Source organism: Octodon degus, unplaced genomic scaffold (assembly GCF_000260255.1).
Source record: "Octodon degus isolate 3935 unplaced genomic scaffold, OctDeg1.0 scaffold00078, whole genome shotgun sequence".
Classification (NCBI taxonomy): domain Eukaryota; kingdom Metazoa; phylum Chordata; class Mammalia; order Rodentia; family Octodontidae; genus Octodon; species Octodon degus.
Window position 1 is genome coordinate 4,242,050 of NW_004524654.1, and position 14,566 is coordinate 4,256,615.

The 14,566-nt window shown below is 39.6% G+C and overlaps 2 protein-coding genes across 3 annotated transcripts in view; one reads left to right on the plus strand and one right to left on the minus strand.

Annotated features, from left to right (window-relative positions):
- The window catches only part of Rab1a (RAB1A, member RAS oncogene family), a 44,456-nt gene extending 37,533 nt beyond the window's left edge, over window positions 1-6,923 (plus strand). The window contains 4 exon segments of the mRNA XM_004636148.3: window positions 3,213-3,308; window positions 4,704-4,835; window positions 5,077-5,260; window positions 5,263-6,923. Of these exon segments, the coding sequence (XP_004636205.2) occupies window positions 3,213-3,308; window positions 4,704-4,835; window positions 5,077-5,260; window positions 5,263-5,306 (456 nt within the window). The 3' untranslated portion in view covers window positions 5,307-6,923.
- Window positions 6,924-6,996: 73 nt separating this feature from the next.
- Cep68 (centrosomal protein 68) overlaps window positions 6,997-14,566 on the minus strand; it is a 34,824-nt gene continuing 27,254 nt past the window's right edge. For both annotated transcript variants that reach the window (XM_023720822.1, XM_023720821.1), the window contains exons 6-7: window positions 10,954-11,127; window positions 6,997-10,042 (exon numbers count right to left, since the gene is read on the minus strand). In XM_023720822.1, the coding sequence (XP_023576590.1) occupies window positions 10,958-11,127 (170 nt within the window). In that variant the 3' untranslated portion in view covers window positions 6,997-10,042; window positions 10,954-10,957. The remainder of the gene's footprint in view (window positions 10,043-10,953; window positions 11,128-14,566) is intronic.

A 14,566-nucleotide genomic window follows, 5' to 3' on the forward strand; every position in this document is an offset into this window, starting at 1 on the left:
TTCCTTAAAAAAAAAAAAAAAAAAAGAGTGGACCAGCGAGATAGCTCAGTGGTCTGAAGCGCCTGCTTAGAGAAGAGTTGGGACCGCGGTTTGATTCCAGCACCACATATTGTGCCAGTCGTAGGGCAGGCTGAGCCAGCCACCAAAAAAAAGAAAGAAAGAGTAGCAAATAGACGGGCCAGGGATGTAGCTGAGCTACACAAGCACTTTCCTGGCAAGCACAAGGTCCTGAGTTAGATTCTTAGTACTTCCCCGCCAAAAAAGAGACAGTTATGAGAAATTTTACTCTTTGGATGCTATTTCTTAGCTTTAATTAGCTGAATGTTAACTTTTAGTTACAGAAAAAAATTTTCCCTTATGTTATTTTTTATTTTTTAGCTTTTATATATTTATTTGGTACAATTGTCTCACTATGCAGCTCATAGTGACCCTCCTGTCTCCCTTCCCAGTGCTACTATTACAGGCTTGTGCCACCATGTCCAGTTTCATTGGCTGGTGTGTTGTGCCTGAGTTCCAGGACCTGCATGGTATGGGGTACCAGGGATTGAACCTGGGTCCTTGTGTTTGCCAGGCAGGGACTTAGACTGCTGAGCTATCTCCCTGGCTCCCTTGTGCTATTTTGGAAAATAAAAGTCTTGGACCAAGAAGGGAAGGAAACTAACATTTTATTGAGCAGCTTTTATAGTCAGGCACTGCTAGGTGTTTTACAAACATTAATTAAGGTATTTATTTTTATGTATTTGGTACAGGGTCTCACTATGCAGCTCAGACTCATAGTGATCCTGTTTTCAGCCTCCCCAGCACTGGGCAGGCATGTGCCACCATGCCAAGCAGTGGCCTGCCCGGTGGTGGCCTGTTCATCATGCCTGGGGATGGGGCCAGTGTGGCATGTGCTGCCAGGGATTGAACCCTGGTTCCTGCGCTTGCCTAAACAAGCGCTTAGTTTGTTGAGCGCTTTCGTGGGCTACAAACATTTATTATTATTATTATTATTATTATTATTATTATTATTATACAAACATTTAAACCCCTTGAACAGTTATATAAAGTGAGTTGTGTCTATAATGCTTTGGTTATGTTCTATCTGTATTTTTTCATAATGGTATTTGGGATTGAACCCAGAGAGCACTGAAGTACATTTCAAACTCTTTGTTTTACTCCTTTGGTTTTTTGTTTTAGTTTTTTGAGATGGGGGTCTTATTTACTATGTAGTTCAGGCTGGCCTTGAAGTCACTTTGTGGCCTATGATGGCTTTGAACTCAGCAATCCTCCAGTCTCAGCCTCATGGGATTACAGTGATTCTTGATATTTTTAACACTTTAAAAACAAACAAACAAACAAAAACTATTAAAGGCAAATGCTGACTGTAGCTTTAGGGTGGCCTCAAACACTATCCTTTTGCTTTACCTCTCAAATGCTGGGATTGTAGGCATATGCCATGATACCTGCTAACAATTTTATAACTATTTTTTAAATTTAGAGTGTTAATGTAGTTAGCTTTTCATTACTGTGAGCAAAGAACTGAGGAAGAACAGCTTAGAGGAAAGATTTATTATGACTCATGGTATTTCAGTCCATGGTCAGTGGCTCTATTGCTTAGGTCTGTGACAAGGTAGAAACATCATGATTTGGAAGGAAAGCTACTTTGCATCTGGAAACAAAGAAGTAGAGAGGATTTAAAAGCCTAAACGGAAGGGGGTCGGCACTAGATATGTATAGTCTCCAAAGTCACTTTCCTACCACCGGTTTTGTGTTTCCATCACATCACAGTTCCATCAGGTTGTAATCTCAATCCACTGAAGTTAAAACCTTGTGATGCAGTCGCTTAGAAAAAAACCATGAGTGAACCTTGGGGCTTGGGGTCGGAGGCGTGGCTGTGTTGGGTCCCAACCATAACATGTTTTGGGTGTTGGAGCCTGAAGGTTGAAGTGTGGTAGGTTCTTTTTTTTTGTATGTTTAGGGAAAGGTCTACAGGGTGTTCAGGGTCTCACTACTCATGAGACTCAGTGATTCACCTGTTTACAGCCTCCCAAGAGCTGTGATTACAGGCACACACCACCACGCCCAGTGTCATTTGCCATCCCAGGGTGCCCCAGGGGTGGGGCTGGCATGGCAGGTTCCCATCTCTGCCTAAGCAGGCACTTTAATCCGCTGAGCTATTTGGCTGGCCCTAAATTCTTTTTTTTTTTCTTTTTTTTTTGCGGAACCAGTGATTGAACTCGGTTCAAACCAGTGATTGAACTTATTCTACTGAGCTATCTCCCTGGCCTTATAGAAAGTTTTATAAAGGCTTGGAATCATCATTTATTATTTTTCCTAGGATTAAGATAATGGCCACTTAAGATGGTTAGGCTGCTGTCTTGACTGGTTGCCATCTGATTTAGATCCTTTCATTGCTTTCCAAGATCTTGAAATGTGCTAGCCAGTGTTCTTTGTGAGACTGCACTCTATGAAGCTGTGGGTCTAGTCACTTTCCTAACCAAGATGATCTGTTTCTGCATTCATGCCTAGCATGATGTAGGCAGGGAATAGAAAAACCATACGATAGTTTTGCTCTCAGAAGAGCTTCTAGGGACCGGGTATAACTCAGTGGCATAAGCACCTGCCTGGCAAGGGCAGGTTTCTGAGTTCAATTCCCTGTACCAAAAGAGAAAACATAGTTTGGGGATCTTCACCACTAGCTAAATACTAAGTAGGCATCATTATCTTTTCCCTTTTTTTTTTTTTTTTTGCTGCGGCATATGGTGTGGGGGATCAAACCGTTGTCCCTTGTGCCCGCCTAAGCTTGCCTAAGCAGGCACTTTAGACTGCTGAGCTATCTTGCCAGCCCCAGCATTAGCTTTTTTTTTTTTTAATATTTATTTTTATTTATTACATTTATTTATTGTGTGTGTGTGGCCAGCTCAGCCCACCAGGGGGGCGGGGCTGGCTGGCATGTGGTGCTGGGGATCGAACCGCGGTCCCTGTGCTTTGCCAAGCTTGTTTCAAGTAGGTGCTTTAGACCACTGAGCCATCTCTCCAGCCCCAGCATTAGCTTTTAAAAAACCTTTTAGGTATTTGACACTTGCATAGTTTAGTATTGTGAGTATTACAGGCTATTTCTGTATCAAATCTTGGTAATCTCCACAACTATGAAAACTTAAAACTTTTCTTTTGTACTTTCCTCCAATTCTAGTTTAATTAAATTGTTTTTCTTGATTGTTTTGCAATAGTGGGACACAGCAGGCCAAGAAAGATTTCGAACAATCACCTCCAGTTATTACAGAGGAGCTCATGGCATCATAGTTGTGTATGATGTGACAGATCAGGTAAGTTTCAAGAGAAGATTGTTAAAGTGACAGAATTCACTCTGATAAATGTCAGATTCAAAAATAAATAAATAAATGTCAGATTCATTCTTTCTAGTCTCTGCTTCCTACCCCTTTTATACTGGGGTTCAAACCCAGGACATTAGGCCTGAGCTGTATCCCTGACTGTTTTATTCTTTCCTTTAATTTTATGTATTTGATACAGGGCCTCACTATGCAGCTTGTACTCTAGTAATACTCCTGTTTCAGCCTCCCTAGCATTGGGATTACAGGCTGTGCCACGATACCTGGTCTTGGTGGCTGGCTTGGCACACCTGGGGCAGGGCTGGCATCGCATAGGGTACTGGGGATTGAACTGGGGTCCTTGCGCTTGCCTAGGCAGGCGCTTAGACCACTGAGCTATCTCTGCGGCCCATTCCTAGCCATTTTTATTTTATTTATTTTTTTTTTTATTTTTTGGTGGAACCAGGGATTGAACTCTGGCCCTTGCGCTTACCAGGGAAGCACTTTTTCCACTGAGCCATCTCCCCGGCCCCTTTTTTCTTATTTATTTTTTTTTATTTTAGCCATTTTTATTTTGAGGGATAGTATTACTAAGTTACTCAGGCTGGCTCCTACTTGCTTTTCTGCCTCAGTCGCAAATCCTGAGATTTTTACTTTCATATAAACTATCTGTATTATTGTTATAATAGAAAGCTTTGTCTACCTCCAAAGACAACTGTGAAACACATAAAATGCATTTTCCTTTATTTGGTAAACAGAAAATTTAGTAGCAGCTTTTACATTTAATTGATCAAGGGATACTGGTTACCTTTATCATCAAATAACTGATTATATGGGCAGAAATAGTGTTCTTAGTTTTAAACATGAGCGAGAATTTGCCTGGTTATTACTTTTCCTATCAGAGCTGCCTGAATTGCACTGGGCCTGGTGGTTGGTGTACACCTATACTCTCAGCACTTGAGGGGCTAGGGCAGGAGGATCACAGGTTTTAGATCAGCCTAGACTACATAGTGGGACCATGTTTCACAAAAACTAAACCTAAACAAAAATGTTAAGCTGTATTTTTCATTCAGATACAGCATTTTCTGTCTTCACCCTTCACATTTTATCTTCAAGTTCTAGTTTATTGCTTATTTAATACATGTCACTTCTTTCCTCGTGTCTTACATAATTTTTCTTTTTCTGTTTTATACTACTGGGAATTGAACTCAGGAACTGGTGGTTGTCAGGCAGGCGCTTGTGCTCTGAACTATATCCCTGGCCCTGCCGTACATAATTTTTTAGTCTTCTCATTGGCTGTTTGGGTGCTTCAGTGTGTCACTTCATCATTAGAGCAGTTGGGTCCAGAACTGTATTATTATTTGAAAAAAAAAAAAAAATCTTGTCTTTTAGGAGTCCTTCAATAATGTCAAACAGTGGCTTCAGGAAATAGATCGTTATGCCAGTGAAAACGTCAACAAGTTGTTGGTAGGGAACAAATGTGATCTGACTACAAAGAAAGTAGTAGACTACACAACAGCAAAGGTATATTTGTATTTTTTTTTTCATATCGAATTTGAAGGTGTTGTAATTCTGAATGGGTATGGAACCCTATTATGGATGGCCACAACCACCATCACTTAAAAATATGTGTACTAGAATATTTTGATAGTGACACGTCATATATATAGTATGTGGCTACCATCCTTCCTTACTTGCATTTTAGATGGTAGAAATGGACTGAGGAAGATTTTTCAGTGTTCATTATGCTTTATTATTCCTGTAGGAATTTGCTGATTCCCTTGGAATTCCATTTTTGGAAACCAGTGCTAAGAATGCAACGAATGTAGAACAGTCTTTCATGACGATGGCAGCTGAGATTAAAAAACGAATGGGCCCTGGAGCAACAGCTGGTGGCGCAGAGAAGTCCAATGTTAAAATTCAGAGCACTCCGGTCAAGCAGTCAGGTGGAGGCTGCTGCTAAAATTTGCCTCCGTCTTTTTCTCACAGCAATGAATTTGCAATCTGAACCCAAGTGAAAAACAAATTGCCTGAATTGTACTGTATGTAGCTGCACTACAACAGATTCTTACCGTCTCCACAAAGGTCAGAGATTGTAAATGGTCAATACTGACTTTGTTTTTATTCCCTTGACTCAAGACAGCTAACTTCATTTTCAGAACTGTTTTAAACCTTTGTGTGCTGGTTTATAAAATAATGTGTGTAATCCTTGTTGCTTTCCTGATACCAGACTGTTTCCCGTGGTTGGTTAGAATATATTTTGTTTTGATGTTTATATTGGCATGTTTAGATGTCAGGTTTAGTCTTCTGAAGATGAAGTTCAGCCATTTTGTATCAAACAGCACAACCAGTGTCTGACACTTTCCATGCATAAAGTTTAGTGAGATGTTATACGTAAGACCTGATTTGCTAGTTCTTCCTTGTAGAGTTATAAATGGAAAGATTACACTATCTGATTAATAGTTTCTTCAAACTCTGCATATAATTTGTGGCTGCAGAATATTGTAATTTGTTGCACACTATGTAACAAAACAACTGAAGATATGTTTAATAAATATTGTACTTATTGGAAGTAATATCAAACTGTATGGTGATAAGTATTGTTTTAATTCTTATGGTTAAAGGGAAATAGATTTCATTACACTCAAAACAGCCATTTCTGTGTGCAGCCAGGGAATACTAGACCAATAGGGCAGTAGCCAATATTTGCTTTCAAACTAATAGACCTGATAAGAGACCTGGGTTAGGGAGCTGTCTGTGGTGTTAGGGATTTAACCAACTTCGGTGATTTAAGAAGCTCAAATTGTATGGAAAGCAAGTTTAGAATATGTACTTCTATTATTTTTCTCTAAAACCATTTGAAATGGCTTTACAGTCAACATTTTTATTAATTCATCTGGAATAGAGGTAGGAGGAGCACACCCTAATGAGCAAGCAGGCATAGTGTGTTAATATTTCATGATGCTCTGAATCAGCATGTCAGTTGTTTCATAAGGGTAGAATTCATGTTGGAGTTTACCCATTAAAGTAGAGAGCAGGAAATATGGGACTGGGGATATACCTCAGTAGTAGAGTGCTTGCCTAACACATGGCATGGCCTCGGGTCTCCAGCATGTTACAAGGCAGGAAACTCTGTTGCCTCAATTTTCAACATTATATCTCTGAAAATTAACCGAAACATGACTGCTAGGTAGGAATGGTAAATGAAAGAAATATCTCGACAAAATTTTTGTATGTGTGAAAATTTTGTTAAATAGGACTTTCAGGATCCTGGGTTTTTTTATTTCATTGTGGGAAACAACCTGTTGCTGACACTGGTGATTTGAAGTGGCAGAGATGGAAAGTTATTTCCTTTGGGTAAAGTAGCAGCCAAAACATTCTTGACATGGGTGCTTGAGATATGGCTGTCAGCAACACATTTTTAGGGAGTCTTTAATGAGAAAATTCAAGTTAAAAACAAGCCAAAAATTACAATTTTTTTATTTTTCACTAAACAGGCAATTGAAATACATGGTACAAAAATAAGTGGTAAGATCATTGTAAAATGAAATGAACAGAATACTCAATTTCCACCTATGAGAATTTCACAATAAAATCACAGTTTACTTTGTATTATAGACGTGCTTGTTGGATCTATTTATCCTTATATAAGGCAACTGACATTCCTGAAGGTACCAGTAGTTTATTTTATTTTTTTAATGCTTTAAAAAGTTTTTTTCCCTTATTAATACATTATATAAAGGGGGGGGGAAGAATTCAAACTTTTCTAAAGTAGCTAAATGATACAAAACAAATGTGCTATGCGTTTTAGAATTATACAGCAAAAATTGTTAAAACGCAGATCACTGGCATGTTATCACAAAATGTTACATGAGTTATTTTGATATATGAACATATTTCCATAGTTTGGAAAATCTTAATGTTCATTTCCTTATGGCAGTCAAAATTAGGATTTAACACATTTCAGCATGCTTCACTATTTTTATGCATATTCCAATAAATCCATTTTTGAAAAAAATATATTCTCACTTCTAACCCCATTTTCAAGTATAGACATTTCAAGGCTGCCATGCCCTTTAAATGGTTCACATAATAAAGGGAATTATCACCTGTCTTGTTTCAAATATAAGTGGCTGTCATAATTTAGCTTACCCTGTTTAAAGCAGGGGCAACCTTGGGACAATCCTTACAGAAGGGCAGCCATAATCGTCTGAGCCCTAACTTCCCGTTCCCTGACCTTGGATATAAGAGCTTTCTTTTCACATATGTGTTGCCTTTCCATGGTGTCTTACAGCAACGCTTCATGTTCCCACATTATTTCAAATACTGCCCTGTCTTGTAACAGTCATATTTGCTGAAGCTTAGCCAAGTATGTATAACAAGAACTAATAGAGGGCTGGGGAGATGGCTCAGTAGAGTAAGCGCTTCCCTGGTCAGCGCAAGGGCCTGAGTTCAATCCTTGCTTCTGCCCCCCCCCCCCCAAAAAAAAACCCCAAAACAAGAACTAAGTCTTGAAATTGGTAGCCGTTAGTTTTGCCACTTTGCTATAGACAGATTCCATTAAAAACGTGATTATGGCAACACAACATGCCAACCTGCCTGGCTACTTAAATCTAACCTAGCAATGTTTGCTGATGGAAATGTACCTTAAGTGTTTTTAGTTCTTTTGAGTTTTTTTTCCTTCGAACTGGGGATTGAACTCAGGCCCTTGCGCTTGCCAGGGAAGCGCTTATTCCACTGAGCCATCTCCCTGGCCCATGAGACAGAGTATCTTTATGCAGTAAGTTGAGCTCACTTTGTAGCCCAGATGGACCTCCAACTCCCAATAATCCTCTTGCTGCCTTAGCCTGTCAGTGATGGGATTACAGGGATGTGCTACCATGCCGAGGTTATCTTCTTAGGTTGAAGCATTTTCAGCTTGAGTTTTAAGAGAGGTATCAAACTGAATAGCTGAACATGGAAGTAACAGTCATGTTAATACTCCTGTGGCATTTGGAGCCACATTAGAGAGCACTCAGTCACACTGTATTTCAAACAAGATGAACAAAAGTATCTTAAATCATCTGTAGATAAGGTAGCACTTTGGGAAAAGGAGTGGTCCAAAATAATTCTGTCATTTAAAGTTATTATTATAGTGAACAGTAGTAAGAATACCAAATTCTACATTCACAATTGATACATAATAGCCAGTTTGTTTCCATAAGGTTATCATCTTCAAAAATGCCATTTTCATGCTTGTCAAATGGATTTAATTCTTCAGGGCTGCTCTAACATACTCAATGTATATTCCAGTTTATAGCCACATCAAAGAGGTTCATCACTTTAAGAATATATTACACATATCTGACTTTTTAACCAATTCTATGCTTTGAAGAAATGTGTATAGGGGGGTGGTCAGGGAGATGTTTCCTGTCTTCATCTCAGCATTTATACAATCAAGAGTAATATGAGATGGCAGAATCGTAGAAGTTTAATTCTGAATGTGTCCTTAAATTTATGATAAACCTACATTATGTTACTACAGTAGCAGCAGGCACTTGAAATACTTTATGTGTAGCTACTGCTGAATGGCCAGTTTTTAAATATTAGAATTTAATAGTTATTTCCAGTGTCTGTCTTTTAAGAAATTTTGAAGCAGAAAAATCTCATTTAATAGAACTTTAGAGACTACTGTATTGTGCTTTTTTTTTTTTTTTTTTTTCTGCTTGCTTTTGTTTACTCAAAACCTATACAGAACATGAAGAATTCTTTAATCTTGACAGCTTGTTTCTATAGTGATATGGAAGGCCAGGCAGATGGCTCAGTAGAATAAGCGCATCCCTGGCAAGGGCCTGAGTTCAATCCCCGGTTCCACCAAAACAAACAAACAAACAAAAAACAAAAACAAACATGTTCTGACAGAGCAAAGAAAAAGACAAGAACCTGTAAGCTGTGAATTTATAGTGACATGTTACATTACCTTATCCATTCTCTTTCCCAGCCTTATACAGTGCTAGTCCAAGGGAAAGCTAAAGGGTCTGATGAATTTTCCCAGAATCACCTTTAAGCTTGATTAATTGATCAGCTCAATTAATTAATCAGGTCATAACCAAGCTGAAGTACCATAGTTTTCCATGTCCCCTTTCAAGGGATCTCAGCTAGGTAGGAAGGTGGAGACTTCAGCCTGGAAGACAGCTAAGGTAGTTTGCAGAGGTTCTACTCTCTTACTGGTTTTCTTCTGCAGACCTCTGGCAAAAGTCTCTTCTCAGGTATTTTTTAAAGAGGAAATGTAAAACCTAAGTCTAACTGTGAGAAAGACCTGAGGTTTCTGTCCAGCCAATTGCTTTTTTCAGTCTTATGGATCTCCTATGCCTTAGCATTCCAAATACTGTATTTAGCATCTTCTTTCTCATATCAGTCTTCTGTCAGTGACCTCAACAGGTGGAAGAGTTAGGTTTGTCCACAGTTTTTAACTTAAGAGGGAAGTCAAGATCTGTAAATCTTAACTATTTTATCAAAAATTACAGAGCCACATGCTTTTTATAGAGAAGCACCGAAAGGAAAACCTTAAGTCTGGAAGGATTCATTGTAATAGAAACAGTAATTCAATAGCCCTTACTTCTATAAGAGAAAGGCATTTTTAAAGCTAGTATATTAAGCTTTTCCCCTTAATTAACTGTTAAGTGGTTCTTGCCAGGATTTCTTATAAATTTCTTTCTTTCCAAGAACAGCTGCAGCTTTGCTGAAGGTGCCTGAAAGAGAAAGTGCAAAATGTTGCAAAGGAACAAACAAAAACAGCAATCACCTGCATTCATTTCAAAACCAAGAGGACTACTTAAATTGCTGTAATGAAAACAGAGGAACTCTCCACTCCAAATACTTTAGATTTTCTTTTTTCTCTGGACAGAGCAGCCCACCTGGCCCTGAAGTTGTGCACTTCCTCCACCTCTCCAGTGCAAGGATTATAAGCACATGCCACCATATCTGGCTGCTACAGTGAATTTATACCTAAGAAATCTTGAGTGTTACAAATATTCATAGAACTCCAGAAAAAAGTACAGCAGAATTGTGGAATTATTGACTGTGGGATAGTGGCAATGCCTCTCTCAGCCTGTTTCTTACCATTCCCTTTTAATTTTTGAGGGATAAGAAATTTGTATTACTTGTTGAAGTCTCCAAGGTGTATAGCACCTGTGTCTCCTAGCCTTTTTTCAAATGAGTGGTGTAGGAAATAAAGAGACCCTCTGTGGGTAGGGCACATTAGCAGTAACTGGGTTTCATGGATACTTAGTGCTGCAGGGATGCTTGGCGATAAGGCACTGAACAAACAGAAGACCCGGTAGGCGGGGCAGCATGGTAATACTGGAGAAGTGCCTATGTGCAGAAATGAAGCATGGTTAGTTTGGATGACAGAAGCAAGGAGGTGCACATTCTCAGCAGGCAGCAGGGGTGAAACAAAGGCACAAAAGCAAGCTTTCACCACCAAGGAAGACCCATAACCCTCTGGGCAGTGGTCACGAATCCTGTCCCACTGGTGATCTTCCTCTAGCACCTCATTTGTGTAAATATGCTTAGCATGCTTGTATGCGACAGTCATAAGCTCTGTGCCCTAAGCACCTCTGGGGCCGAAGGGCAGACTTCCTTCTTCGGTCCCTCTACTTACCTGGTTAAACCCCTGCACATGGGGGCTCCATGGCTGCCACTGGCTTACTGTCAGGGATGAGGCTGCAGCCAGCCAGCATGTCCAGAGAGGCGAGGATAGAGTCGTAAAGCCGATCTGCATGGCTCTCCAGTTCACCAGATTGCTTTGAGATCCTTCCAAGGACATCCTTCAAAACTAACAGGGTATATAAATATAAAGCTGTACCATTTTGCTTGAAGTAAGACTGTGGTAGTAGTTCAGCCCTCCTCCTCCTGGCCCCACCAATGATGCTCCTAGGTTTGTGTTGCACTGGAGAATGTATAGCTTAGTTACAACAGGGTGTGCACACGTAGTTTTCTGGTGACTGGTATCTGATTGAGGAGATAAGACAGGGCACATTTCACATCCTTTTGGGCTTAAAGTTTAAAAATGAAAATAAAATAGTATGCCTAGATTAGGATGCTGGCTTGACTGCCAGCTCCTATCACTGGCTGGGAGAACTGACATTTTGCATAGATGGTCTGTGAAGGTATTAGGGAATGCCTGTGAACTCTTGTGGATCTTAAGTGAACAGATTAGCAAGGCCAAGCTTCACTCCTCCAATGTTGGAATATTCATGTGAGGAAGGGATAGGCAGAGGTGAGGGTGGATACACTCAACAGGGGTTCCCCCCCTTTAAAAATATTTTTTTTAAAAAATGTATCTTTTGTTAAGCACAAAGACTATGTTGGCTTCCGGTGCCTTTATCAGCTGTGTTAATAAGCTCCCTGGTTTCCTGCCACAGCTGCAACACCTATCAGCAGAAGAGGAAGCTGTGTATCTACAGACAGTGCTGATTCCCTTGGGGAGGCCGTATCAGTGCCTTGTCATCAGGGCAAAGTGCTAGCCTTACAACTTTTCCTGGCAGAGTACAGCTAGGTGACAGCCTGGGCTCTCTATCAGACCTTTGCTCAGTCTTATGTGCTGCCAATGGAATTCAGGGAATTCTTTGTTTAACCTTTTAGAGAGTAGGGACCAAAGAAGAATGAAGTTGGGAAGGGGAATAACAAATCTTTCTCTCTATGACTTTGGTATGTTTTCTTCCTCTGGTACACAGGGTTACCACTAAAATGCATTTTCAGTCCTTAATTTTTTGACATGGGGTCGCACCAAGCTGCTCAAGTAGGGCTTGAATTTGTGATCCTCCTGCCTTGGCATCCCTTCAGTGCTAGGATTACAGGTGTGTGCCACCACCACACCCACCTACTTTTATGTTTTAATTGAGTACAAATAGGGATTTCATTATGCTCAATGACAATAGTCATTAACCCATTATAAGGTGCCAGGGGCAGGGGACAAGACAGCTGCACTTAGGTAGCTAAGTACAAATGGAGTGTAAACATACGGGGGTTTATATCAAGAACCTGAAATACAGGCTCTCTTAGGGGGGACATAAACTTCCTTGTAGCCAAATAAGAAAATGGTGCTCTCAGGAGTATATGTCCTAGCTCCACTAATCTGAGGAAGAAACCTCACGTGTTCTGGTTATTTTAGACACAGTGGAAAAGGCAGCTGTATCAGTTTCAAAGAGTCCATATACATTATCTGAGAACACCAGAAAACTAAAAAGCCTCTAAACTACCCCATGTCACTTGTGAGAACAGGGCAGAGGGCTGAGACACTGAAAATTGCTTCTGGATGGACTTTCAAGTGAAGGTCAAATGGTAACTTTTAAGAGGCCCACTTTTTACATGAGAGGAAGTTCCTGTATTTGAATATTCTCCCTTCCTGCTCAGGCTCCTGCACCTCCAGATAATCTGACTGCTGGAGTTGGTGCACAGCAACTCCTCAGGCATTTTTACAACTTTTTTTTTTTGGTGGAACCAGGGATTGAACTCAGGCCCTTGAGCTTGCCAGGGAAGCACTTACTCTACGGAGCCATCTCCCCGGCTCCCATTTTCACAACTCTTAAGGTGAAAATAGTATCTATCTTGCAGAGCTGAGACTAAATGAAAAAAGTGATGATGCCAACCAACTGCTTCAGCCCATGCTAAGGGTTCAGGTAAAATGCTACACTAATTACAAGCAGCAAAAAAGCTGGCATACTGACCTTCTGCCTGAACATAAATCTAAGGATCCTAGTGCAAGAGAACATGGGAGGAACCAAAAGAGTTCTTAAAAGGGCAGATGATGGCAGAGCTCACATGATTTATACTGAATAGCCACTTCTCTGCTAAAAACCCTTCAGTGATCACTATCCATCAGAACACTTATACCTATTTTCAGAATCCAAGTGGAATGGTCTATAAATGCTTTGAGTTGGAACTTCAAGGTGGCAGGTGCCTGGCAATCCAGTATAGGAAGTGTGCCACCATGTCCAGTCTCCTCAGCTTACCATCGGGGTGGGGCCAGCGCAGCATGCCAGGGATCAAACCCGAACCCCTGCCTCTGCTTAAGCAGGTGGTTTAGTCTGCTAAACTATCTGGCAGGCCCTCACTTGTTGTCTTACAGGAAATTAGGGGAAGCTTTGGGGGGATTCATCAGTTCAATACTTGAACCAATCACTCTCACTGATCCTTCCTATTATAGCTTCCCCCATAAAGGACATGGAAGATCATAAATTCTTGGTATCAGACACACCTAGAAGTACTCTTTAATGTTTTCACAACTTCTTAAATTGGGAATCCATCCTACAAAATGAGATTGAATTTGGCTTGCATGCCACAACTACCCTGCTCCCTCTTGTCAACATACTCTGTTCTGTTCCTTTTTTATTTTAATTTTTTTAATAGATTGCAAATTGAAAATAAATTATTTACAAACATAAATGAATATAACAATAAAAACTGTCCAAAATAAAATGAAGAATTTACAGATCAGTCATAATAGTTCAAAACCAAAAAACTTATATTCATATAAGTAGAATTCTCAAAGTAGAAAGGAGTAGGCAATAAATATTTAAAGATTTAAAATTTCTGAATTTAGTTCAAATTATAATACCACATTTCCAAGAAAAATGAACCTTTTTGCACAAGAAATTTAAATAAAATCATACCAAGATACACAAAAATGAAATTGTCCAAAAGTTATTGTAAAGAAAAAAATCATTAAAGCATATACATAAAAAATATTAGCTATGGAAGAGCAAAATTAAATAGCATCTTATTCTACAGTAGAAAAAGAAGGACCAAGTGTGTAAGAAACTAGACTAAAGGACTGAAAAAAAAAGATCTGTCCTCTTTGAATTTTATACTTAGCCAACATACCTTTGAAAACTAAAAGTAAGATTTTCTAGTTATACAAACTTGAAATATTTTAATGCCTCCAGACGTAGCATATAGGAAATAAAAAGCATAATTCAAAAGGCAAGAGAAGTTGCAGTATGCTCCTGGATGAAAATAAAGAGCACTCAATATGACAGTTATGCAGGACTACATAAAAAATATTAGATGAACCCTTATTTAAAGGTCATTGAAGATTTCTATGAAACAGTACCAATCTTCTGTTGGGTTATACACATATTTTTTTTTCATATATATGCATGTGCATGTGTATATAAAAGGGAAGAAGTTGGGGCCGGGGAGATGGCTCAGTGGAATAAGCGCTTCCCTGGCAAGCGCAAGGGCCTGAGTTCAATCCCTGGTTCCGCAAAAAA